The 27,936-nt window shown below is 40.6% G+C and overlaps 2 protein-coding genes across 7 annotated transcripts in view; one reads left to right on the forward strand and one right to left on the reverse strand.

The window, feature by feature from the left end:
* Positions 1-63: 63 nt before the first annotated feature.
* Positions 64-26,892, reverse strand: GART (phosphoribosylglycinamide formyltransferase, phosphoribosylglycinamide synthetase, phosphoribosylaminoimidazole synthetase). Its single transcript, XM_070597201.1, has 22 exons — positions 26,713-26,892; positions 23,855-24,038; positions 21,397-21,492; positions 20,753-20,927; positions 19,271-19,382; positions 18,423-18,491; positions 17,782-17,907; positions 16,524-16,611; positions 16,221-16,306; positions 15,860-16,028; positions 14,164-14,395; positions 12,391-12,485; positions 11,899-12,008; positions 11,319-11,517; positions 10,029-10,280; positions 9,691-9,843; positions 6,420-6,626; positions 5,115-5,252; positions 4,106-4,236; positions 3,702-3,843; positions 2,547-2,662; positions 64-2,450 (listed from the first exon to the last, which is right to left on the reverse strand). Exons 2-22 carry the CDS (start codon positions 23,997-23,999, stop codon positions 2,259-2,261), a joined length of 3,033 nt encoding a protein of 1,010 aa, XP_070453302.1. The 5' UTR covers positions 24,000-24,038; positions 26,713-26,892; the 3' UTR covers positions 64-2,258.
* Positions 26,801-27,936, forward strand: part of SON (SON DNA and RNA binding protein) — a 32,914-nt gene continuing 31,778 nt past the window's right edge. For all 6 annotated transcript variants that reach the window (XR_011533732.1, XR_011533733.1, XM_070597183.1 and 3 more), the window contains exon 1: positions 26,801-27,834. Coding sequence is in view for 4 of the 6 variants with exons in the window: in XM_070597183.1 (XP_070453284.1) it covers positions 27,758-27,834 (77 nt within the window). In the remaining 2 variants the exon portion in view is untranslated. The remainder of the gene's footprint in view (positions 27,835-27,936) is intronic.

A 27,936-nucleotide genomic window follows, 5' to 3' on the forward strand; every position in this document is an offset into this window, starting at 1 on the left:
GGCCGGCCCCAGGGTTGATCTGTTTTATTCCTGCTTACACAAATAAAAAAGAGGCATCCATAATAAATGATAAATATCCATATTTATTACATTAATGAAATATTAACATCTTGTTTTCACCCTTCTTTTTCGCATTGATTTTTCATAACTTAAATGACCTTTTCTCTTTGAGTATCATTATAAACTAATGGCTGCTCACATACTCAACATGTCCAAACGGTATTCAGTTTATCACAAACTGGACATGGGATGCCCTTTAAGTTGACTCCTTTGTTCTTTCAGTATCATCCTTGCTATTTTCAAGTGTGTTTTGGTTTCTGGCAACCAGATTTTTAGACACATTTTCATTCTTCCTAAGATATGGCATCAGCTACTTTACACGAAGCCCAGGTTCCTTTTAGTGGAGATTAGTATCAAAGTAAGGGTTAGAAAATTCTATTTCTAAAGTCATAAGCTCACATTGACTTTTCTAATTTACATCCTGGTCCCAGCCTCCACTTTCACCACAGTATGTGATTTTATCAACCAATATCATTTTCCTTTAAAGCTTTTAACTTTTCATAAACTTCATAGGACAGTGTTTGGCATATATGTAATAGGTGTTTAATAATGTTGAGTGAATTCTCCAGAACAAATGAATCAATTGTTTTTATAGCAAAGGCATATAAGATACCTTTGAAATGAGGAAATGATGCGCCTGGACTTCCCACCTGATGGCAGCTGCCGCCTAGTCAGTGAGGAAGGGTAACATCAGCCAGCTCCCAGCCTGGGGAAGCCTGCCTGCACCAGAGGCAGTGATTAGGGTCTGTTGGTGAAGAGGTCTGTCACAGCTCCACTCCGTTCCTCTTGACGCTTTACTCTTTCCTGTCTTAAGGCCACAGTTTACTATCTTCTGTATATAAGTACTGTAAGAGTCCTTTGCTGTTAGGTCTTGAGTTAAACTCCAAAGGAGGATTTGCACAGAGGCTCCAGGTACCCTTTGAGTAAGGTGCACCCTGCTGGGCAGGCAGAGTCTCAGGCCACACCACCTTGAAGGCTGCTCAGCAGTCTAAGGATGGCTGGCTGCCTTTGGGCCAGGTGGCCATTCCTTGTTCACTCAGCTATGACAGAAATGTGGTACTAGGCTTGGTGTCTTAGGGACAGGGTCATGCACAAGTGCCCACTATGTCAACCTTGACCTCCTAGTTACAGAATTGCATATCCAGATTGGAAATGACCAGCTGGAGCGGGAAATCCATGCTGTCCCATTATACTCTTTACTAGTCTGGGTGGATTGCCCTCCATCTGCCCTCATTCCTCTCCAAAACAGTACCTACCACACTTCCAATATTCCATCTATCACCATTCTTGATTTTATGCTCAAGATGTATTTGTTGAATGAATAGTGAATTACAACAGCCTTTATAATGTGGAGGAATTATGAAATAAATGCTAACCTTTGAGTGCCTGCTCTGGGCCAACCATTGTTCTTAGCACTTCACATGTATTGAATTTAATTATCAAAACAACCATATGATAGGCATTTATCTACTTTAGTAGATGGGGAAACCGACAGGGAGGATTAGTAACATGCCTAAAGTCCTATGTTTGAATCTAGAAGCCACCAAAACTCTTCCTTTAACCCTTTAGTGATTTATATAGGTATGGATGTTTATAATCCATAGAATAACTGTGAAGCTAAAATCTAGGCATTATAGAAACTGTCCATAATTAGAGGAATGTTAATGATATTTCAAAGCACAAAGGAAACTATCCCTCAGAAATGGGAGCCACCCAGAAATTTTATGACACTGAATTATGATCAGAATAATTAGGTAAGTCTCAATTCAAATCAGCACAGATATACAATATGGGGAAGAGATACTAACTTATTGGACTTGGTTAACGCTTCAAAGAGTAGAGAACAGTTAACTTAAAAAAAATGGAAGTGATATTGGTCACAAATAGAGGATAAGAAAGACTAAGAATTTTGGTATTTTAGTTGGCTGAAAGTGAGAGGAACTCTGAATGACTAGCCTGATTCTGAAGGAGAAGGTCCTAAACAGGTAAACCTGAAAGACTACTGGAGACAATACACCTATGTCTTAGCTGTACCAGTTGTTTTTAATGAATCTCTGTTCATTAAAAAATGGCCAAAGAGGTAAGGGTGAGGTCCTCTTTTCTATCAGTTTTTCTTTGGGGCCAGGTCCATAACAAAAAGCCACCATGCAAACAGCCAGACTTCTTTCAAAATTGACTCCATTCCTGAATTAGGAGGTTCATTCCTCTTTGACCCAACAGATCTTGCCATTTTCCCCAAGCTGTATGGTTCCACTGGCCACCAGCTGGAGGGCTGCGGGAAATATTTTATGTTCTGCCAATTTCACTCTTTCAGACAGAGTTGCAACAGTGTCACCCCTCTTCACTGGAACAGCTTCTTGTAAAATAATTTGTCCAGCATCTACATCTTCCTGGAAAAGGAAGCAAACGTTTTGAACATTACCTTCTAGCCAGTAAAATTTACATCTAAACACTAATAATATTTTGGTAGAAAGAGACATACTCACAGCTACAAAGTGCACGGTGCACCCAGTGACTGTGACTCCAGCGTCCAGGACTTGCTCATGGGCATTTGAACCCTTAAAAGAGGGGAGCAAGGATGGGTGTATGTTGAGCATTTTCCCTGGAAATTAATGAAAACACAGTGGTCAGAATTTAAAAGTCCTACGTATTCTGTCAAAGGAAAATATGCTTTCCTGTCTAGAATCAGGAGTCAACAGAAGCAGGATTTCTCTGGGATGGGTGTTTTCTTTGTCCAAGACAGAAATGAGGTAAAGGGAAATACAAGTTCATCCAAGGAGGCCCTGGGGGCAGCAAGTTCCTGCCTTGCACAGCTGAAGACACGCTGAGGGACTCTGAATAGGCCTACAGTGACTGAAAGTTGGATGGGGGTGAGGGGATGGGGTGTCTAATCTGGATCACAGGGCTCTTGAAGAAAACTCAGCTTATTGCTGGCACATGCTATTAGAAAGACACAGGAGGTTCTTGTATAGCGTGCTTGCCTCTCAACCACTGAGTGGCATGTCCACCAGCCAGATGCTGGATTAGTTAGTTCTGTGCCTTATGTCACCAAAGGCAGTGCTGCTTTTATAATACACCACAAGTGTATTCTCTTAAGAAAACATAAACTCTTTGGAGAGAAAATGGATTTATTGCCCAAATGTGTACACAAAAAAAGCACAATAGGATGCAGTCAAAACTTTTGTGGAAAAAGGCAATAATGCAAGGTATTATGTTTTCTGGCAACAATGCCGTTTTCTGCCATCTTCTGGCAATGGTCTACACTTCCTAAGGAGACGATGGACTCTTCATTTTGGGATACAGAGAATCACTTTCTCTTGCTTCTAAACAAGTAAAAAAAGTCTCTTCTGAATATTTATTCAGAAGATGAAATATTATCTTTGCAGTAATGTGAAATAAGCCTAAGCTATATTAGAAAACGTGATTAATTACAGCAGGCCAAAGAAAACTGATACAGACAGCAGGAGAATAAATCACCATTGGGTCATTCTTGGGCTAAGGCAAAGGAAATTAAATTATGACCAGTGTCAAAATAAAATGTCATGGTAAACATTTCACGATTGGGACTGTTTGGCAGTTAACCAGCCTGTAGTCCATTTTCAGTTGATTTCTCAATGTGGTGTCAAACAATTTTTGCTTACCATTCCACTTTCGGACAAAGGGGCCAGATAAAATTCTCATGAATCCTGCAAGACAGACTATGCTGGTGGAGAACTCTTCAAGGACTTGGTCAATTGCAGTGTCAAATTCTACACGACTTTTGTATAATTTATGATTAATTACCTGGAAGAGAAAAAGGTAAGTATAATCTTTTTCAACAAATTAGCAAAAATAATTTAAAACCATAGACCATACTTCCCTTCCACCTGAAGACACACCTGTTATGAAGAATAAAGGAATGGACAGGATGAAGTAGAAGGGCAAGCCCAGCATCCACCCAAAATACAGCACTCCAAAGAACAAGTGCCCCAAGACCCAGGTCCTGAGAGGGCAGATTATGGTTTAAATACAGCCTGCAGGAAAGGTACTTTTCAAAGTAACTTACTCTCGTGGGAATTCCAGCTCTTTCCGCTTTATCTAATCCAGCCACTGCAGCTTTGTTGGAGATAACAACAACAATGTGTGCAGAGCTACTTGGCTCTCGAGTACTGTCTATGAGAGCTTGGAGGTTTGATCCTGAAAAAGACAGAAAAACACAAGTGAGCTCACATTTCTTAAAAAGAGAAATATGGTCAAGATTTCCAAATAAATGTCTTCGAAAAGATTGGCAAAAATATGTGAAGCTTTTAAATTCTCTTCCTCTTAGGGTAATGGATTAGTAGCTTATGAAAACATACTTGGTTCTAGGATATGTAATTGCTCCTGTAAAATAACAGCAGTAGAAACGGTGTAACATGATTTTCAAAGAAAGATCAACCCTCTCAGGAAGAATAAACCACCATGGCCCCTACACTAGTTTTTTTGCTTTATCACTGACTTGGGCCTAAAGTATATTGAGACTTTAAAATGGACTTGTAAAGCAATTACACTTCTGGGAATGTATCCTAAGGAAATAATCAGATATGCGCTTAAGAACCTATTGTATATTTACAAGAATGTTCATAGCAATGCTCCAATAGTGGAAAAAATCATGCTATATCCATCTGAGAGGACACAATGCTCTTATTACTGTACCCCTCTATCCACAAAAGTCAAACATAAATCTTGTATTGTTATTACTATTAACAATTTTAAAAAGCCTCAACTATTGTAAGACTTTTCAACTACAAAGCTATGATACAAAGGAAGGTGGATTTTCCTTGCTTTCTATCTTTTCTGATTTCTTCTTCAATCATCTTCCTGACACCCTGTACTTTTCCTTTAGGAGCTGTCTCAAATGCCTGAGAAAAGTGGAAAGACTGAGGAAGCAGAAAAGATAACGCTCCTTAATGACCCCCTGCCCCACCCCGCTCTGCTGACAGCGTTCTCACAACCTGAAGGAGGTGGCTTTGCGTGGGAGGAGGAAGAGAAGAGCATTGCTTCAGCCCTATAGCAAAGAGGAAGCCACATCTCACCTGTTCCAGATATTAAGACAGCCACTCTTGCCTTTTTTGGTTGGACAGAGAAATGATTTTTCAGGGCACCATTTGCCAACATCGATCCATTTATTTGCATGGTTTCAATCAGATGCTTGACTTTCACACGAGGAGAACCTTCATTTCAAACACACCCAATAAATAAGTAAAGAACAATTGTGAATTAACAGTAATAACAGAAAGAAAAGTAAAAGTTTATGCAAATTTTAGACTACTGTATTTTATTCTGAAAATGATATGCAAAGACTAAAACAAATAATAGGTCTGTATTACTTAACATTACTAAACATTTCATAAAAACTTCCTGAAAGGGAACAAATATTACCTACTTCGACTAAAAGCTATAGCACATCACTCTATCTAAGCATACAGTGGATATATTACTCTCTGCCAGTGTTCTGTCCCCACTCCTCCAAATCTTCCATCTGTGATAACGCTATGACCTCCTGGTCTCAAGGGTAGGTATGTGACCCAAGCAAGCCCGTTCGAAGATTTGATATAGGATGTTGAGAAAGAGAGGGCCTCTTTTTCTTATTGCAATGCGAGCTGAAGGATATGGGCTCAAGACATCTTTCCGGTATTTGGAGAACTTGCCTGAAAATGACACCCACACAATAAAGGAATGAAGGGCAAATACAGACAAAATCAACAAGCCCTGACATCTGTTAGCTAATCTGGGTGTGTTTTCTGCCACTGTGCCAATTTCTAGTACTTCTAACAGAGTCCTGAGCAATACACTGTATTTCTTCGGTGCTTGCTCTCTGCTCCTTGAATTGAGCTGAAGCACAAAGCAGAGCCTGAGAGAAGGTTGTGGGTGTGGGGAGATTACTTTGCAACGTGATCCAAGGAACCACAGTGAGGATCTGGGGAGAGCAATATAGGAGAGCCAATATAACAGTGTGTTATTAAACTGGTCACCACTGTGGGCAACCGGGGCTTGATTCCACTGGGGCTCTCAAAGGAGCCATACAGAGTGTGCCTCAGAACCCATCCCTTCTCTGTCCCTAAAGTGAGAACTTATGCACTAGCCCTCACCCCACTGGTCAAGGGTTATCCTGCAGGGTGTAGCTGTGCACGTATGACTGCTATATAGACATGTCAGAGCCCTGAGGCAGGAATGAAGAGTTAGGTGGCGTCACTGGTGTGGGTGTTGTCATGTTACAGCTGTGTAAAGATAGTTGCCATAGCAACAGCTGGAATAAAAGGCAGGCAGAGAGCTTGTGAGGCAGGGCACAGTTATATTTAAGATTATATACCTAAGAGCAACTAAATAAGAGAGATTACCTTCAGAACACGCAACTACGCTGCCAATCACCCAGGCCTCTTCCTTGTGCTGCTGAATATCCCTCAGAACCTGCTTTGTCACATCCTTTGATACTATAAGGGCAGCGCCAATCCCACAGTTAAATGTTCTGGCCATCTCTTCTTCAGAGAGGTGTCCTTCCTGCTGTAACCACGAGAAGATCCTGGGGATCCTCCAGGTCTGGGCATCTGAAAACAGGTAAGAGTTGTTTGATTGACTTATCAGCTCACGTGAAGTAAAAGCACGCACAAACACAAAGCGATGGAAATTACAACCAGCACTACTATTTTTTTTTTTTGCTGGGAAAGCTCTGCTCTGATCTAACATCTGTTGCCAATCTTCCCCTTTTTTTCCTCTCCCTAAAGCCCCAGTACATAGTTGTCTATGAATCTTCTCCCCTATCAGATTCAATTCCATTTCTACTAGCTGGGAAATGCATATTCTCAAAAGCTGAGCTCAAAAGATTTAGCTACTATGATGTTCACTATTCTATTAATCAAGTCAACAGCAACATAAAACCAAATAGTGGTATATCCATAAAAAAGGGGAATACTCTTTATCAAAAATGATGTTATTAAGACAGGCAGATGTTGATGATATATTAAATGGCAGGATAAACAGATTACCGAACTATGACCTCATTTTAACAAAAAGATTTATAAAGGATTTATTTACGGGAAAAAAGACTGACAGGCTAAGTGCCTAGTTTCTACAAATGACCAAGGACCTCATGAATAATATAACAAGTTGTAACTTAAATGCTGAAAATTCCTTACTTAAATCTGTTGTCAAAGTATGATTCCTGGGAGGAACCTCAGAGGCTGATGCAAGTGACTTCCCTTTTTAGTGGGATACAGACTTGTGTAACTCAAAACATAATGGCTTTTAGGAACATGGCCGTATCAACTCTCGATTTCCTGATGTGGTGACCATTTTTTTTTCCTTCTTTTTTTTTTGAGGAAGACTAGCCCTGAACTAACTGCCGCCAATCCTCCTCTTTTTGCTGAGGAAGACTGGCCCTGAGCTAACATCCGTGCCCATCTTCCTCTACTTTATATGTGGGACGCCTACCACAGCATGGCATGCCAAGTGGTGCCATGTCCGCACCCGGGATCCGAACCAGCAAACCCCGGGCTGCCGAGAAGTGGAACGTGCGAACTTAACCGCTGCGCCACCAGGCCGGCCCCTGATGTGGTGACCATTATGTTATTTTTAACTAGTGCTGTGCTAGAGCCGGCTCGTAGAGGCTGTTAAAAACAGCCATTTAAAAACTGGCCAGGATGGGTGTACTCACATCATGGAAACCGGCACACGCACAAACCAGCCCTGCCTCCTTTCCCCATTCATCGGCATGCCACTGTTTTTAATGACTTGAAGAGGAGGATGAATACTTCCTTAAGGTTGTTTATGCTCGATGGAAAGCATTTCCATCCTAGGAATGTCTTAACCTACTAATTTAATCCTCGTATATTCCCTCCAACTCCTGACTATGCCAGTGAAGGGATTCCATTCAACCCGTCTGCCTGTCCCGGCTGAAACTCCATTTGACGACTCTCCTAGCTCACTTTGCCTGTGTCCTCACTTCTACACAACCTATTTCTGACTCTTCAGATTCTCTCCTAGCTTCACATACTCTGACTCCAGAGTTAGCTCAGCATTTCCACTCACCTGCCGTCCACAGCTGCTTCACCCCATGACTGACCCCTCCACCTGCCCAGCCCAACTGGATCAACCCAATCAATCTATTTTTTTCTGTTCTTGTTTCAAGACTACCCATGCTCTTTTTTTTTTTTTTTTGAGGAAGATTAGCCCTCAGCTAACATCCGTGCCCATCTTCCTCTACTTTACATGTGGGACGCCTGCCAGAGCATGGCTTGACAAGCAGTGTGTAGGTCTGCACCTGGGATCTGAACTGGCGAACCCTGGGCCGCTGAAGAGGAATGTGAGAACTTAACTGCTGTGCCACTGGGCCGGCCCTAAACATGCTCTTACTTTGGAAGAAAAATTACACAACCAGCTTCAACTTCACCTTGAGTGCTGCTTGCTGTCTCATCCTTGTTTCTGACCTTGACTGCTTTATTATTTCCTCCTCTCCTCAAGCCCCCATTCCAGGTCTACTCATCTCACTACTCCCTTCTTCCTTCACTGGGAAAAAGCATTATTTTATGTGAACTTCTTCAGTTTCTACACCCTCAAACCAATGTATATTAGTTGTCTACCATAGATGGAGCAGTTTCTCTGACTTTGTTTCCTCACCTTGTAAAAATAGGGAGGGAAAACCTTGCCCCTCACTTTTGCCATGAGCATAAGTTATTACTCCCCCTTCCTTTTTACCAGTAAGTTTCTTGAAACGACAATCTCCACTCACTGTCTGTACATCTCTGTCACTCACTCCTCCCACAATAATCTTGTGGGTGGTGTCTACCCTCACCAAGCTGCTTTCTGAGCTAACTCTGAAGTATACTGGCCTATTTCTGGTCATCATCTTAGATCTGTATGCTGCGCCTAATACTGGGGACCAGCATCACGTTCAAATCCTCCCACGGAGTTGATGATTCTTTTACATGGTTTACTCCCTGCTTCTGACCGTTCTTTTTCAGTTTCTACCTCTGCCAACCTTTACTGTGAACAGAGCATTGAGGAACAACCTTGTGGTCCCCTCCACTCTCTTGGCTACGACCATTACTCTTTGCACCCAACTTATCTTCAGCCTCAACTTCTGCTCACAGACACCTTGCAGTAAACACACTGAAGATTTAAAACCCTGTATTCCCACTTCCTCTTCCAGATCTACTCATCCTCCTGTGTTATGCACGTTACCATCTACTCACCTGCTTAACTAGAAACTTGGGACTTCTTCCTCTTTTCAAGCACAAAATAACTCTCCAATCTGCCTCCCTTCTCCATGCCTTGGTTTGGGTCCTCTTTATCTCCTGCATGGACTATCTAATAGCTACCACTTCCCTTCCTGGCATGAGCCTGGTTCTGTCTTGATAGAGCTCGAGAGTACCAACCCCCTTAGAGGATCTGCTTATAACAATCCATGTCACAAAAGTATTACACGAGAGGATTTTATGCCTTATAAACATGGCTAATAAAGCAAAATGAGGTAGAAAAAAGCCAGTCCTATTTTTTTCCCCAAGAAACCCCAATGATTAAGAATTTTCCATATACAATCATATGTGCACCAACTACACACAGAGTTTTTCTCCTAATGGTTTTCTGAGCAAAAGTTCCTGTTATCAATCTTACCTAAATCCACCCCAAATTTCTGAGGGAGGACTCTGGGGATGTTTTCTAGCAATCCTCCACCAGTAATATGGGCAAAAGCCTTGACGTGTCCTGAACGTAGGACAGGTAACAGTGAATGGCTGTAGATTCTGGTTGGAGTTAGAAGTAAGTCTCCTGTATAGTGGAAAGAGATGACAGAAACTTAGCCTATAAATATAAAACCAAAGCATATATAAAAAACAATTCTGTAACAGGATAATGTGATTTATCCCATTCTAACTTTAAACAACGAGAGACTAACCGCACTAACTGGTTGCTCAGACATTTCTAAGCAGGAGTTTAAATGTGAGTGCGTTTACCTAAGGTCTGCTCCCCACAGCCATCAGGTGCTGGAGAGGAGTACTGGAGGGAAGATTTCGCTACAATTTTCCTCACGAGGCTAAATCCATTGCTATGAAGACCAGATGAAGCTATTCCGATAACAACATCCCCTTCAGCGATTCTTTCCAGGTGAGGGAGTTTCTGATCCCGCTCCATGGCGCCGACGGCAAAACCGGCTAGGTCGTACTCTCCAGGAGGATACATGTCAGGCATTTCTGCTGTTTCACCTCCTGGCAGGAAGATAAAAGAAGAGCAAAGAAATCACACAATATTTATAAACCTGTCTAGGCAGTAGTCTGAGCCACTCTTCATAAGAACAATTAAATATGTGGCTATATTCCGCAAATATGCAATAAAATGTACTCTGTTAGGTGCCTCGCACAACTTTCAACCAAGCATGATTTCCGGGGAAACAGCACTAATTTCCACAAGGGTGAGTGCAGCCTCCAAACATCCTTCCTTTCTCCGGATGAATGCTCAGTTGAATATGTCATTTCCATAGCAGTTTAGTTTGAGAACTGCTTTCACCTGTATTCGATCTTTCCGATGACTCTACCTTCCAGATGACAGTACAGGCTTACGGAAGTGATTTAATTAGGCTGGCCTAACTCCAAACGCCTGGCCTGCAAAGTACACCACAGTTTACTTTACGATTAAATCACGTAAAGACAGAGTCTAGGCAGGCAGACTCCAAATTAGGAACTATTCTAAAAGACGGTTGAAGGCAATTTTGGCTTTTGGGACAGACTCGTCCACAAAGACAACATAAAAGAGGTAGTTTCGTTCCTTGGTCAGCCTACAAATTCACTTTGCTCAAAACTCTCATATATATATTAGCAATATTTCTATAAATCTTGGGTACAGTTTATTCTTAGCTTCACTTCTGTGGGAAAATAAGGCTTAAGTTAAGATTTAGAATGCCGGGACTCTTCTGACTCTGCTGCAGGGCCAGTAAGGAGGAAATAACTCCTACCCTGTCTGTCTGGAGGCCATCGAGAAAGACGGGGATGGACACGGTGGCAAAGACTGGCGAGGAAGATAAGGCCTGGCTGACAGTGTGGGAGTATGAGACTGGGGGACAAACCCTTGAGGAGGCGTCTGAGGGCACCGAGGTCTAAGTTTTCTTCAGGTAGTATTATCTATATTTTATTTGTCTCATCTTGTGATATACGGCTTCTCTTGTTAGCTATAGTGATACCGATTATGTTTATAAATAGGGCTGAAATACAGCCAGAAGAAGGACACATGATTAAAATAGATGATCATACCAAGGAGAGCACATCCAGCTTTTCCACAAGCTTCTGCGATTCCAGCAACAACAGCTTCGGTCGTGTGGAGGTCAAGTTTTCCACAGGAAAAGTAATCGAGGAAGAAGAGGGGCTCTGCTCCTTGTGCCAGAATATCATTTACACACATGGCGACCAAATCCTGACCAATGGTGTCGTGTTTATTGCACTGCTGGGCGATCTAGAGAAAAAAATATAAACATCCACATAAGAGAAACAGCTCCAAATTAAATCTCCTCAATTTGTAATGGAGGCTAACAAATATCACCGACTTTTGGCTAGCTGCTCTGAACACCTAAAGACAAAAGAACACTAAATTCTGATAAGCCACTTGGTCCAAAAGTATCCCTTTTATCTCCTAAAATAACCCTTCTATCCATATTTAGCCTCAATAATATCATGTTGTCAGAAACATGTAGATATTTTAGCCATGTTATATGGTTATTTGGTGTGGTTCTCTTTAGTGCATACATGTCAAGAGAGGAAAAATACGTATTTGATATACAGTAAATTCTCCCTTATCTTTTACAAAAGGCCTTTATTCACATAGGTGTCTGATTACCTTCAGTTTAGTTCCAACGCCATCTGTTCCACAGGCCAGAAGAGGATCTTTGAAACCGGCTGCTTTCAAATCAAAAAGACCAGCAAAACCTCCAAGATCAACGTCACAGCCTGTTGGAGAGGAAATTAATTACTTGTTGCATTTCGATACATTAGTTAAACGTGAATGTACAAACCCCTTCTTCATAAGAATAGCTAAAACAAGAGACGCCTTTCCTGCCAATGGGAGACACACACCGCATACTCAATGAATTGATCAAGAAAGTCATTAAAGGGGCAGACATATCCTTTTGAATTTAACACCATGGATAAAAAATGCTTTTCTTAATATTAGAGACAAGAAAGCAGAAGACTATGGGTTTGGCTTAAGTAGGGCAAGACTTATAGCAAGCTGGCATTAACTTGGAACATTTTCCTCAGTAAACTACAAAGCCGCAATCAATTCAATGTTTGTCAAAGTTAACAAATTAGCAAAGGACAGGATCTGACTTACCTGGTCTGGAGGTGGCTTTTGCTAAAGGTTTGATTTTCTGGACCAGCATATTTCCAGCTGCAATGTCTACCCCAGATTCCTTGTAAGTCAGGCCCCTAAATAAATAAATAAATGAAAACCTAAGACACCACCTAAATGCCAAGGAAAATTATTTTACTCTTAAAATATTAATTAAAGCAGAAGATATCCCTTGTGATTTTCATATCCCTTAAGGTACTGGGCTCCATCCATAGATTTTAACTGGTCTAGGGTAGGCCCTGGGAATTGAAAGGTGTTTAACCAACCTCCCCAGTTGATTCAATTGTATCATCACTATTGAGAACTACTTCTCTAACTTAACTATTTCTTCTAGAAGTATTTCTCACAGGCAACTAAATATAGTGATATTTTGCCATAACTTTTCTCTGCTCAATTTTGATATGGGAAGGAAAGGAGTGCCAAAACTGAGTCAAAAAGTGAAAATTAGGATTAAAAGAACTCTACAAAGCAATCTCTAAATAATGAAACTGAGCTCTTATTGCAATAATAGAGAATTGTATCAGTTTCCTTATAGCTGAAGACCGTAAAAAAACAAGATAAAAAAACCTACGAAAAAAGCAAAACCAGACAATGACATTCAGCGCGTCATTTCCCTCTATAGGGCCCAAATGTTGGAGCAGTACATTTAGAGATCAAGTTTGTGAATGGCACTGTGAATTCAGTAGTCTTGCCTTACAAAAATGAGAACTGTGGCTTAGTGGGATGCAGTGAGACAAGAATATGTAGTTTTGTTAGAAATAAGGTGTCAGAGTACAGAGTTGAGAGTTTTGGCAGTTAACTCCAACAAAATTAGCAGTCCAGGGTCATACTCAGATAGGAAACGAAGTTCTACTGGTTTAAAAAAAACCTTTTCTCAATAGTAGCTGGCATTGTGGCCTCTCATTTTCTTCATCTTTAATTTAAAGAACTTAGATTAGTATTAAGATTGTAGTCCCTTGAAATAGGTTATTTCAGTGGAATCTAGAGATTTTAAAACGAAAAATAAAATTTTGGTGCGGTATTTTAATGTTGTTAATTCTAAAAAAATTCCAGTATTTAATAAAAATTTGCCTATCAGTAACAGTATAGCTTGAATCAAGTTGCTAAAAATTTCTCATTTTTGTCCTAAAACATATTTATTTCTCATAGATGAACTCACTGAACAATAGTAACTGTGATATGTACTGAAGAAATAAAAACATCCACATTTGCAATTAATAGTTTATTGATTTTACAAAAGAATAGTTGTACATGCCAATACATAATCAATAAAGGGTCAAAAAATACATTTCAGTAATAGATATAAATACAGTGACAAAATGAGACTGTCAAAATTTATGGTATAATCGAATTAAGTTGGAAAGTTAGATGACCAACATTTTCACCTTGAAGGAACTAAGATATAAATACAACAGTAATATTTAAATATATAACTCATGGAATAAAAATCCTTTCCTCCCATCTTTATTGATGAATAATTGACAAATGATTGTATATATTTAAAGTGCACAATGTGAAAAAATCCTTACTATCACTGTGATTTTACTAAACTTTTCAAACATAAGGAGCTATCATAAAGTTTTTTCCCTTTCATTTGAATACTGTTGTAACTAGTTTTGATGTAAACTAAATGCAAATCACAATCAGGTCAGTCCCACAGAGAGAAGAGAGTATAGAAAGCCTTAGGACAGGGTTAATGGAACTTTCTGCATAGCCATTTATGCCAGTTCTGCAGCTGCACCGTAAGAAATTTACCTGGGCTGCTGGAGGAAAGCTATGGCACGGAAGCCGATGTCCTTCCTGTAAATGGCTCCCTCAAACTTGATAGCAGCTAGTCCTTTCTTGGCTTCTTCAAGGGCCGAGATGAGATTTTCCCGGATGGCTGTTACGGAAAGGACTCTACCCCCGTTAGTCACCACTCTGCCGTCTTTCAGGGCAGTGCCTGCTTGGAACACCTCCAGTCCTAAAGCTTGAGCCTCAGGAAACCCTGAAAGAGAGCATGTTTGACACGTTATTTCCAATATCAATATTCTGCACTTGTAAAGTGGTTAATAATTTCCAGAATTTTTTTAAATAAAATCATTATTTCACTTAAATGACTCTTCACAAGATTCCTCTCAGGAAGGAATTAATGCAATATAATAGTAAACAGACCCTTTCTTCTAAGAACAGTCTGTTGTGCTCTAGGGTAACAAGCGTATTCCTAAAATCTTCTGTTATCATAAATCTCATGTAAGAACTATTGTTTAAATGAAGGAGAAAGAAAAAAGAAGCTAAGGCCTGAAAAGTTTGGGACTTGGAAGTACAAAATTATTTTCTCCTGACAAGAAGCTGATCAAAAAAACAGGAATAAAACCTGAACATCAAGGAAAAAATATCACATTTGATCACATTTTTTATTTAAAAGTAAAGGAATTTTTCTTTATCATAGCCATCTAAGTAAAGTGGTTTTCTTTCTTTCTTTTTAAAATAATCAATAGGATCCCTGCAATGTAAAACATATTCTTAGTCTTGTGTCTAATGTAACAATGTAAAATTTTAAGACAAATTTGATTTAACTTAGGTTTCAGACTCAGTCTAAAATCCCTGGCTTCATTTTCTTTTGAATTATTTTTAAGCTCTCATATATAATTTTACATTTAAAATATTAGTAAACCATATATTCTAAAATGACCAAAGATAACTTCCTAATTTTTAAAAAAATCATTCTTCTATCCCCAGTTTGTCCTTTTCCATCTCCATTTCTCTTTAGCATCATATTCGGTAATTTGTTACTATATGTCTTCCCTAAGTTTTTATAACATAGGGGCACTCAGTCTTAGGTACCCACACACATTATTGGGGTACTGAGGGAGGCCAAACCACAGTCTGTGAGGGATCATAGAGGTCTTTTAACACTGGAACTTATCTGGCATTTTAATACTGTTTTATTTAACATCATTTAACTAGATGGCTCATCTCCTGTAAAGAGAAACAAAAGAGAAGGCTATACTTTTGAAACTGTTTTAATTCTACCATCCAAGTGAGCATGGGGTACACTGCAAACTGGGGTGTCCATCTGTGATCATTCAGAGATCATGACTCTGAAACTCATCTCACTGACGTAGTTCAGACTAAGGTTCCTCTACCTCTCATATATTTCCATTATCTTCCTGGCTCTTGGACGGTGGAAGGGAAAGGCAGCACAGGGTGATACTCTGGAAACTTGGCGAGGCCCACGTAAGTCTTCCTCATGCAGCAAGGGAAATGGATGGCAGTTCTTTAAATCCAATAATTTTGGATATTTGAACACCCATATCCAACAAGCAACATGGTTATGTTAAGAAGCCCTGAAAGGTTTGTGATGGCCTTACGCCCTTAAAAGGAGCATAGCATAGCACGGGAGGGAGGCCGACTGTGGCGCTGGTCACTCGTCCTATTGTAATTCAACCTTCTGTTGTCTGATATTCACCTGTTATCTCCACACCCTTGGTATAGTCTCCTGGATAACCTTTACTTGCCATGACAACAGTTACGGCGGTGTGGTTTTCAAGCCAAACAGGAGGAGATGTGCAGAGCAGGCCGTCTAAGGTAGACTGAATCACTTCATAAAGGTCACTTTTAAGAAGTGGGAGGATCACCTGGAAAAACATAATTGACATGGCAATTCAGGGAAATTTTAGTTTTCCTTAGACATTTTACTCACTGGGATACTAGCAGAATGTGTATATATTTCTCAAAGGTAATTATTTCAAGGCTGATAAATCCTGCGATTAAAACAACACATATCTTCTACAAAGTAATACTTCATATTATCTTTAATGATTACCCACTTGGCACTCTGGATCACCAAAGCGGCAATTAAACTCCAGAACTTTTGGGCCATCCTTGGTCAGCATTATACCAGCATAGAGAACACCTTCATTAAAAAAAGAAGAAAAAAATGTATAATGACGACGTTTTGTGATTATGAAAACTAGAACACAAATTTCTAATACTCGAAGTTTTGCAATAACCACAACAAATGTTACAACAGTGGTCAATTAAAAGGTGGTGAAAAAGACAAAATGGGGAAGTTCTGTCAAAGGTGTAAAGTTGCTCTACAAACAATGTCCCAACAACACCAATGTGCTTACCTGTGTATGGCATACCCTCCTGCTGCATGCCCTCCACCGTCTTCTGAAGAATGATGTTTTTAATTTTTAGCAACAAATCCTTAGAAACCTGGGGAACAGACAGAAATATTTAGATGTAATTAGCATTTTAAAAAACTATCTTGTAAGTAGTACCACATGAGACAATGAAAGGGGACAATGAAAACTATCATGTATTTACTACCTGAGATGGGCTGAGCACTGTAATTCATATACTTTTAAAATCCTCACATTGACCTTATTAAGTAGGTATTCAGCCTTATTCTTATAAAATAGGAAAGAAGACCTCTGAGAGGTAAAAATTATCATAGGCAGAAGCTGGATTAGGTATTTATTGATCAATGTCAGCCACCATTTCAGGACTCAGTGACTGCTAAATCACTTTTTACTATTAAACCTATAGATTTTCAGACATATGCTTGAAGCTCACTAAAAATAGTTTCCTGAAACAATAAAAAAGAAATAGCCCTCTCCCATCTTGAGGGTTCTTTGTATCCTTCCAGTATATTCTATGCATGTTTCATAGCCTATAAACTTAAGAATCTGAGAGTTTATAAATTTAGTTGTTAAGAATTAGAGATAGTTTATACCAAAATCACTTTTATCAAATGGTAGTTTTAATACTTACAAAGTCTAAGGTAAATTCTGTTTGGTTTTCAATCTTTTAATCAAGAAAAGTATCTAAAAGGCACTATATTATTAGCACAATGATTATGACTATCATCAGCGAAAAGAATGAGTGAGTTCTGAAGTGCTAATCTACTTATAACAGTCAACACAGATTTCTTATAAAAATTATCCAGAAATTGTTTGGAAATATACTTTACTGATCCATTATGAAGTAGAAAGACCAGAGAACAAATATGGTCAGGCTTGGTTCTCAGTTCAACACACACACACTCTCTCTCTCTTACTGAGCACTCATGTGCTGGGCCCTGTATATCCAAAGGTGAATAAAAATTCTGGACTATAATTGGCTCCCATGGGTTACATAGGATATGGAGAGGAGGGGCTAGAAGGATCTGTTGAATCCGCACTCAAGTTAGTTCTTCAAAAGCTTTTAGAAAAGGTTAGTTTCAGAGTGAGACTAGAAGATATCCTTTTCATTTAATAGGAAAACCAAGTTGCTGATCAGTAGTATCATTTACAGATAAAAACAAAACAGAAGAGCGTCGTTTAAGGGTTCTTTGAGAAGACCTAACAATTACTGCCGACCTTCAGCTGAGCCCCTGAGAAGTACCTGAGGTGCTGGGCAGTAGGCTCCCATTCCCCCTGTGTTGGGGCCGCGATCTCCCTCGAGCAGTCGCTTATGGTCCTGTGCTGGGGGCATGGGGGCCACAGTCCTTCCATCAGTGAAGCACAGACACTGCAGAGAAAACAAAACAGTCCACTTACTTCAACTGCCAGAAAAGTAAAGATAATAATTTAATAAGGAGAACCATAACATGTATCTTAACTCTTCCCAGAGGAAAAGTTTCGTTTTTTAAAGTAAAATGAATTGAAACATAAATAACCCTAAGCTACCTTCATCAAGAATCAGAAGATCTCGTATGCTCAATTTCTGAGGGATCTGTAATTTCTGAGCTAGGTTAGGAAAAAAATCAAGCTACTCTTAACATAAAATATTTCAACCTTTGCCCCCTTTAAATAATTTGTGATATAAGTTCAGATCCCCTATTGAGATACTGGGGATGACTGAAAGAGGATAAATTCTTTTTTCATTTGCATCCCAAATACTAAACGTATACAAATGCCTTTGTAATTGATGGGTTTATGCTTTTAGAGGGAGCAACCAGGGTAAATCAAGTCTTTTTGGGACTCATAGGTCAGATAACACAGCTTCTTATACTCTATAAAAGCCAAAAAGATGAATATACGTACAGACACCTCTTCTCCCTCAAGAAGTTCTTCAACGACAATTGTTTCTCCAGCTGCTCCAAAAGCTTTATCCTTATTGTAGAGTTTAAAAAAAAAAAAGAGGTAACTTGTAAGCTTTTAACTGGCTGTTGTCATTTTCTACCACTTGTATTATGGACCATGGCACTAGTCCTGTCATTTCCCTTTCTTGTTCTGAAAGCCTCAAAGGAACATATGAATGTTCCCTATTTTTAAAGTGGCAATGATGTGGAGCTAGCACTGGTACAGATGAAATGAACACATCACTAACACTCTCCTGGTGCTGGCTTTCCAGTTTCAAATACAGTAAGGGAAAAACAGATGTTTTCATCACTACCATTTAATTCTTATTTTTGATTATAATTATATATGTTTGCCTACAATAATTATACTAAAGAATGTCTGTGAAAATAGATTTCTACAAGGGAGGGAACCCACAACAACCAAGATGGATCATGAAAGAAAAGAAAAATATATTAATCCATTGTTTTACTTTTCTTAGACTTGGGACGCAAAGGACAAATACTTTTGTCCTTATGGATGGTTGAGAATTTATTTACATGTTCTATAGTCCGAGGATTTTCTACCTTTCAGTAGCAGACAAGAAAGGATGCTAGAATTTACTGCCAAATAATAGAATCATGGTTTAGCCATCAGTGTGGATCTGCAATACCCCTCATATAGAGATAAATTATACTACATAGTATTATGAAAAATCACTTACTGGTGTGTTTGGCAGACATATTTTCCTTATCTTGAGGAACATTTTGTAAACTTAAGGAGTATCCAGTGTGACTAGAAAACTGTACACTTCTTCAGAGGATGCCACCTACCTGCATGATCTCCTGGACAGCTCTGCAGGCCTCTTCTTTGCTCTCTGCAACAATCACTCCTTTCCCGGCGGCAAGCCCACTGGCCTTCACAACCAAAGCAGGGAAGTCTGCACTGTGAAGACAGAGCAATCTTCAACATCCACTAAAACCTTGTAATTTAAAAGTTTAAACGCTTTGGGATTTTGTAATGATATGCTAAAGCAACAACTGAAAAGCAGAAAGAAAAAAATTACTGATCATACTAAATCCATTTTGATGGAATTCCCGCCAGGATTTTTTTCTTACGTATTTATAGTTGTGATCATATGGTACATATAATTTTACTTTTTTCACTTATCATGAGATCAGATAGGCAAAATTTTTGGAGGAATAAAGCAGCTGAAGAGCGTGAATGTGGAATGATCTTTAAGATACAAAGCAGGGAATCGTGCTCTATTTCAAGTAGAAGATGTGGCTGTCTAAGACCAATACAAACATGGACACACAGACCATTTCTCAAAGTACACACAAGAAACTGTTGCTGGGAGTTTCTTCTGTTGACTGGGACTGGAGATCTGGAAGGAGACTTACCCAAGTAAGTGACAAAATTGTTAGTTACCCAAGGCATCTGGCTACTAGGAAATAATAATATTTAGAGTCTAAAAAACCCTGTAGGATGAAGAATGAATAAAGAATGAAATAGACTCAACTAAAAGGAAAACATACCAGGTAACAGGGAGAAGTGTCAACAAAAACAGGCAAAGGAACATTGTCTACTAACATTCATTAACTGCTCAATGTTTTCCATATAACAGAGAACAAACGATGTTTAACTTTAAGACTTAGAATTGAGTAGTGGTGCGAGAGGGCCCAGTGATGATTCTTCACTCTGGTTAATTATTTATGGAAAAAAAAAATCAATTGTCCTTTATGTTGTAAGATGTCACTGTGTTTGTCAATTTGGCTGTGAAAAGAGCACATGATTGCAGAACCAAATGTCTAGAAACCATTCACTAATAAATATTAAAAAATTCATCTTTCTGCAAGGCCATAAGATTGTAGAATTATATATGCATAGAATCCCATATGCATAGAATTGATGTTGGAAAAAGGCGATCTACATAGTTATGAATTTTTTCCCATAATTATCTTATTATAAACTCATGACATAAAAGTGACCTATAGATATATATATTTTTTTCCCAAAGATTGGCCCTGAGCTAACATCTGTTGCCAGTCTTCTTTTTTTTTCCCCCCTTTTAAAGCCCCCAGTACATAATTGCATATTCTACTTGTAGGTCCTTCCGGTTGTGCTATGTGGGACACTGCCTCAGCATGGCTTGACGAGTGGTGCTAGGTCTGTGCTCAGCATCTGAACCAGTGAAGCCCTGGGCTGGTGAAGCAGAGTGTGTGAACTTTACTCGGCCACAGGGCAGGCCCCTTGACCTATATATTGAAGATCATAACAAAACAACTGCTCTCCACAGGCAGTCTTCTATCTACCTCATGATGAAGCTGCAGGCCTCTTCAGGTTTGGTGAAAGCTCTCCACTGCGCAGTTGGGATTCCATGTCGGTCCATAAATTCTTTGGCAAATCTTTTGCTCGACTCTAACTGAGCTGCTTCTGCTGTGGGACCAAAGCATCGCACTCCTGCAGACGTCAGGTTCCCAACAATTCCTATTGATGGAAACAAGCAGCCTTAGGTGAGCCAAGATCTCTGCAGGGACTTTTCAAACTGGAAGAAGAATTAGGATCAGACTAAATGTACACTGAGATCAGGCAGGTGATGGTGGCAGAGAAGAAGTTTTTCATGCTGTCTACAGGATATAAAAATGCTACTAAAATATGATTCAAATCCAGCAAAAGTTATTTGTTATATTAAAATACATGGATTATTAAATAGACACTAGAGCAGAATAAAAACATATAAAATGTTTCCCACGGCTGCAAATTTTCTGTCTGATTCATCACATTGCTGATACTTGGGAAAAGAAATCCAGGACCCATAAATTTCAAGACAGTGAAAGCTCTTTTTCAAACCCTATTATATTAGAAATCCTCACCTGTAAAATGAATTAGATTAGATGATCTCTAAACTCTTGCTGGCACTGCATATACCGTAACAATAAACAGAAACGAACTTTACCTGCAGCCAGAGGTGCCTCTGGTCCAACAACTACGAATTCAATTTTCTCATCTTTGCAGAACTGAGCAAGGGCAGCGTGATCACTGATGGAGACGGCTAGTGAACAGAAAAAAGAAACTCACCTCACTTACAGAAACATTTTTCGTTTAACTAAGTGTCATGCTGAAAACTAAGTACCATACTTTGGTATGCCTGTTAACTGTTGTTTTCTTTTATTGGTAGAGATGATGGTTTCACCATGAGAAATTCAGAGCAGAGTGCATTAGGCTAACCAACTCAGTTCTCTGCTATCACTGTATCCAGTTAGATGAAAATACCAGTAAGCTTCCAAAAGAGCTATAAAGTATTTTCTCAAGTACGGTGTCTATGTCACTAGTGTTGACTGCATAGCAGACAAAAGTGCATCACTAAATTTACTCAGAAACTGGTCTTTCAGCATCATTCTCTCAAGACTTACTGAGAAACACTATGTGCTAGATAGTGTCCTAGGCACTGGGGTTAAGATGTTAAAAAGCAGGGTCCTCACACTTAGGATACTCATATTCCCCTATGGGAATGTTGGGTAATAAATATACAAGGAAAAAAATACCAAGTGTGAACAGATTTAATATGAGGTGAACCAGGAGGCTTTTTCTGGTCAGGAAGGGTCACTTCGTGTAGAGATGTTCAAGCTAAGAACTGAGTGATGATTTTAAGACCAAGCTCACTTCTCCAACCTACAAGCCAGGTAAATTTTCTTTCTTGATGGAGTTCTAAGTAACTAGAAATAGGATCAACCATATCCTAAGCACAGCTTGGTTCTATAGGTGCTCTCCTGCTTCACTGTATCTGGACCACCACCCTTAAGTTGGCTGAAGTCTCACATATTACTCTGCATATCACGTTACTCTGCACATACATGATATCTGTGATGTGCAGATGACAAGCCTAGAAAGGACTGAGTTCTCAATCTACAGTAACTGCCTGAGTGGGATAAGGATGGGGTACCATGCACTCTGGGTTAGTAGCTGCAAACACAAGTGGGCTGAGCAGAGCCAACTACCTCAGCACAGCAGAGGGTGGCACGAGGAAGAGGACACACCTAACCTCTGTTGCTGCAAGTGGTAGCAGTCTCATGACAATCTTGGGAGATGTTCATGGGCTGGCCTGCACGACATCAATTGTATCTAGATAAAATGTGCCAGTTCTTCAATAAACAAATACAGTATCTCACCCACAGAGCTAAGATCCCAGGGAAGTAGATATTTTATTTATCTTTTTCTTATTATTTTTAGCCCTATGTACACAATTATCTTCTCCTAGTTTGTGACCCCTTGTTGGGTCTACGTTCTTCTCCCCAGAAATATTATGTGCCACACAGGGTACTTGGCATGGTGCATACAGATGAGTCCCTTGGGGCTGGCCCCGTGGCCGAGTGGTTAAGTTCGCGCGCTCCGCTGCAGGCGGCCCAGTGTTTCATTGGTTCGAATCCTGGGCGTGGACATGGTACTGCTCATCAAACCACACTGAGGCAGTGTCCCACATGCCACAACTAGAAGGACCCACAACGAAGAATATACAACTATGTACTGGGGGGCTTTGTGGAGAAAAAGGAAAAAAAAAATCTTAAAAAAAAAAAAATCTCAGATGAGTCCCTTGCCCTCATGTAGCGTACATTCTGGGGGCGAAAAAGACAGGAGACAGACACAGAAAAGTAAAAATAAATACAGACGGTTCATGATTGAAGACAAATGAAATGGAAGTGGACATGCTTTACTCAGAAACTTTAGGAAAGACCTCTTTGAGAAGGTAACGTATAAGTTGAGACCTGAATGATAAGGAGCCAGTCATGCTAGGGGTGGGAACACATACAAAGTCCAAGTGAGTTGTGTTTGGGAAATTGGCAGGACTGTATGGATAGAGGAGTGGAAAGTGGAAAGAAAATAATGGACTATATATAAGATCAGGCTGGAAAGGCAGGCAGAAGCCAGATCACAAAGGGCTCTGGAAGGCATGTTAAGGAGTTTGAGTTTTATTCTAAGTACTATGAGAAGCCACTGAAGAGTTTAATATAGCATATGACCTGCTCATTTCTCTATTTTTACTAGTGGAAGAGATAAGTGTTAAGATTTATTATGGAGTTAGAATTGGCAAAACTTTTTATATTTAATAGCACTGCCTAACTTCTCATTTCCAAAAATATACATACAAATGTCTTTAACCTATATTAGACACTTGTGACTTTTTCAATGGATGTGTTTTATAAGGTTTAAAACAATTTAAGACAAGGAGTTGCCACATTTTGAATAGGATACCTTAAATTTACAACATATGCCAAGTATTCAAATTACCACATAAATGTTAAGGTTAAAAAAGTATTCAAATGTGAATAGCAATTGACCTTATAAAGAAGAGATGTAGTTGACAGTTTATCATTTACAATTATTAACTATTACTCCCCACTTTAAAACATAATTACCAGTATTTGATATCTTTTCAGAGCAGGCAGTGCCTGCATTTCCTGGAGCAACCAACACTTTTTTGACATGACTAGACTGTGCAAGTTTCCAGGCCAGCGTATGTTCCCTTCCTCCATTGCCAATTACTAGTACTCGGGCTGCCATTGCTGTCTGCAAAGCAGGAATTCAAAAGGAAAATGGAAGCTGCAGAAAGAAAACCACAGTTGATATTTTAGAATGCACATACTTTAGAAATCACAATTTATAAATATGGTTTAAGTAGTCATTTGTAATTATACAAGTGACATTTTATTCCAAGAATTCATTTGTGAAAAGTTAGGATTCATAATTTGAGAAACATGACAGTACTCCTAAGGTTTAGGGAGGTACTTTTTTTTTTTTTTGAGGAAGATTAGCCCTGAGCTAACTACTGCCAATCCTCCTCTTTTTGCTGAGGAAGACTGGCCCTGAACTAACATCCATGCCCATCTTCCTTTACTTTATAAGTGAGACGTCTACCACAGCATGGCATGCCAAGTGGTGCCATGTCTGCACCTGGGATCCAAACTGGTGAACCCTGGGCCGCCGAGAAGCAGAATGTGCACACTTAACCGCTGTGCCACCTGGCTGACCCCTAGGGAGGTATTTTAACAATGAGGCAGACTGGCCTAGACAGCTAGGTTAAGGAGTGAAACAGTGACTTAGCTCTTTACCTGTTAAAAAAAAAAAAAACTATGAATATTCACCCTTCTTTGGGTTTCTCTTTTAGAAGATTTACTAAGCATCAAGCCTCAGTTAAAAATGAGTCCTGATGTTTTAAATTTAGACCTCAAATTTGAAATAACTGTTTTGAAATCCTGAGATCTATAATAGACTTTAAAGTTATCATAACTTGGAAGAAATATTTAAGACTGGGGGCTATAAAGGGCTAGATGGTAAATATTTTCATCTTTGAGGGCCAGAGAGTCTCTGTTGCCACTACTGAACTCTGTCGCTGTAACACGAAAGCAGCCGTAGACAACACATAAGTGGATGAATGTGGTCATGTCCAGTATAAACAGGCAGTGGTGTGTACGTCATAGTCTGCCTATCTCTGCCACAAGCAACAGGAAGCTACCAGAGGTTTGTAAAGAATAAGCATGGCTGTTTCAGTAAAACTTTATTTATGGACACTGCAATTTGAATTTCATATGATTTTCATGTGTGAAAAACATCATTCTTCCTTTTATTTTTTTTTTTTCCCAACCATTTAATGATATGAAAACTATTCCTATTTGGTGGGCTGTACCAAAACAGGTGGCAGGAAGGATTTAGCACAAGGGCCATAGTTTGCTGACCCCTGATTTAAAGAGTTCGGGCCACATGTTAGAAAATTGGTAGAGAAGGAAAAAATCAAATTTGAACTTGTCTCACTTTAGTTCTGGCACTTGATTCTGGGCTGGATGAGCACAACAGCTATCTCTCAACTCAAGTTAGCCGTGTGACCTTGGCTAGGCTCTTACTATCCGTAATTCAATTTCTTCACATTTTAAAATATGGAAGAGAACTTGCTTTAGGAGGCTATGAAAGGACTAACTGAAATGACATTTATAAACAATTAGTGCAACTTCTGACACTTAGCAACAGTAAGTCCTAACTTGTTATATTTTATTACTTTTACCTAAATTATAGTACTTTAGGGACAGAAAGTAGTTCTAACAGGGGAAAAAAAAAAGCCAGGAATGGATAATTCATCACATTAATTTACTAATTTTCAGAAGACATTTAATTACGTAGAAGGCAGACTGATAACAGGAGAAAGAAAACTGAAATCGGTAACTTCTTGCGAGATGCTAGGATTACACATTTAAAGAAAAACCTAAGCTGATAAAATAAACTAACATTTTTTGAGTACTTACTTTGTGCCAGATGCTATTCTAAATGCTTTTCATGAATTACCTCATTTAATCTTCATAAGAAATCTATGAGCTAGATACCACTGCCATCCCCACTTTACAGATAAGAAACTGAGGTCCAGTTAGGTTAAGTAACTTGCTGGACGTCACACAGCTAAGAGGGGGTGGAGCCTGGGTTCCAATGGATGCACTCTTGCTTCAGATATTCTAACAATTGAGACAGCGATCATTGAAAATTTGAGGAAGAAAAAAAATGCAACATTATCCTCTTAGAGAGGGAAAAGCTATTTTAGTTTAATGGCAAACAGATTTGCCACGTGTGTTGAAATATCTGAAATACACGTTTGAATCTAGGGTTAAAACATTACGTTCAGTTTGAACAGGAGGAGCAGGGACAGAGACCGTCCTGGTCACTACAGTGGATCACTGGAATAGCATGAGGACGTAGCTGGAAGGAATCTACCCCTGGAGCGGGGAGGAGGCCTCGGCTCCAGTCAGAGTGCCTTGGTTTGGGCTGAGACTCTGTCCCGTTAGCTGGAATACCTTGATGGACTCAATTAACCTTCTTAGGCCTCAGTCACCTAGGTGGGTAACTTATCACGAGAATAAGAGACCCAGCTGAAGCCATTTCAAAGGATTTGGTGGGAATGATATAAAGTAGAAACCAATGACAAAAGTGGAGTAAATAATCTGCAAGAGGCAATGGGTGCATAACGAGAACATATGCAATTTACGTTTGCGACCTAAAAAAAGCCTAGAGATGCAAAAATGCCCCGACATCTTAGAAAGCAGGGATAGTGATAGAGCCAATGGAAACCTGTCTGCAGAAGTGAAGAGCACATGGTCACCCCCGACCCACGGCATTTCAAAATAAGATGGAAATTCCGACAGCCAAACCAGGTCCTACAGTTCCAGTCAACACATGACGTGAAATCCCCCGACCAAAGCATAAATGGACTGAAAAGCGGAGGGGGCTTACGCACCGACACAAGGCGGTCTCGCAGGTCGCACTGACCCCCCTCGCGTGGCCGCGCCGGATGTCGCCGCGCGGATCCGGCGCCCGCGCTCCCCGCCCGCCCCGCGGGGGCTTCGCCTCCCCATTGGTCGGCGCGGCCCGTGTCCGTGCTGCGCGGGGCTGAGCGCGCCCCCGTCCCGCCCCGGGCGCGGCCTGAGTCTCCTCCGGAGCGAGGCGCGTTCCTCATGGCACACAGAGGGGCAGGCCCACGGAGCGTCCCTGTTCCCCCCGAGAGCCTCCTAAGCAGGGAGGAGGGGTAGCGCCCAAAAGCTAACTCCACGTTCAGCCGCTTGTGTGTGGCTAACGAGGCGGAACCGAGCAGCCAGCGCGTCCAAGTCTCGTGACGCGCCTGGCTCCTGACGAGACTAGAATGCACCAGGCTCTGAACGCAGGTCGCTCAGGACCGCCCGCCTGTGGCTTAAAAAAAAGAAAGGGGGCCGACTATAGGATGCTCTGGGAGAGAGATGGGGCGACAGCGTGTTCTTCGTGCTAGCACCACAGTGGGGGCGGGCGCTAATGAATGTTTTCCCAGACGCTAGTCCCCGCTGAAACTCAACTTGGCGCCGCCCGGGAATGTGGGGGGGGGGGGGCCCGTGTCAAACATCATGTTGCCCTTCTTGTTCCCTTTCCTCGTGGCATTTAATCTCAGGCGCTCGGTGGCTAAAGAAAGCCTCTTAAGCCCCCCCAAACACCGTTGGAGACTGGCAACTTAAGCTCAGAGTCGCCTCAACAGAGACTTCTCCTGTAATGGCGCCTGCGTCAGTCACTAACATGGCGGACACAGTCGTGCGCGGCGCAAACGTCAGCATCTCTACCCCAGCCGCTCAGAAACAGCGGAGGAGAGCGGGGCCGTCTTCACTGATTGGCCCAGCGGCGGAACGTGCCGGTCTGGTCGCTCTCACAGGAGCCAATCAGGACGCCGAGAGACGGAATTGGCCGCTGCGCCTCCTCCCGAGGCATGCTGGGAGCCTGGAGGACTAGCGAGGAGGAGTTGAGAGAACGGAGCGGACGCCATGGCGACCAACATCGAGCAGATATTTAGGTCTTTCGTGGTCAGTAAATTCCGGGAAATTCAACAGGAACTTTCCAGGTAAACGTTTCCCAGACCCTTTTGTTCCCAAAGGACCGATAGGGCGCCACGTAGCCTTCCATGGCACCTCTCTTCAGAGACGCCGTAGTTCCTCGCCTCAGG

Source organism: Equus przewalskii, chromosome 27 (assembly GCF_037783145.1).
Source record: "Equus przewalskii isolate Varuska chromosome 27, EquPr2, whole genome shotgun sequence".
Taxonomy (NCBI): domain Eukaryota; kingdom Metazoa; phylum Chordata; class Mammalia; order Perissodactyla; family Equidae; genus Equus; species Equus przewalskii.

Bases quoted from the DNA above. Each gene is read 5' to 3' on its own strand.
- GART (XM_070597201.1), bottom strand. From the start codon at position 23,999: ATGGCAGCCCGAGTACTAGTAATTGGCAATGGAGGAAGGGAACATACG. The intron at 12,486-14,163 runs GTAAATTTCTTA...TTATTTATTTAG, and splicing joins GCTTTCCTCCAGCAGCCCAG to GGGCCTGACTTACAAGGAAT. The intron at 9,844-10,028 runs GTAAACGCACTC...TCCACTATACAG, and splicing joins CTGTGGGGAGCAGACCTTAG to GAGACTTACTTCTAACTCCA.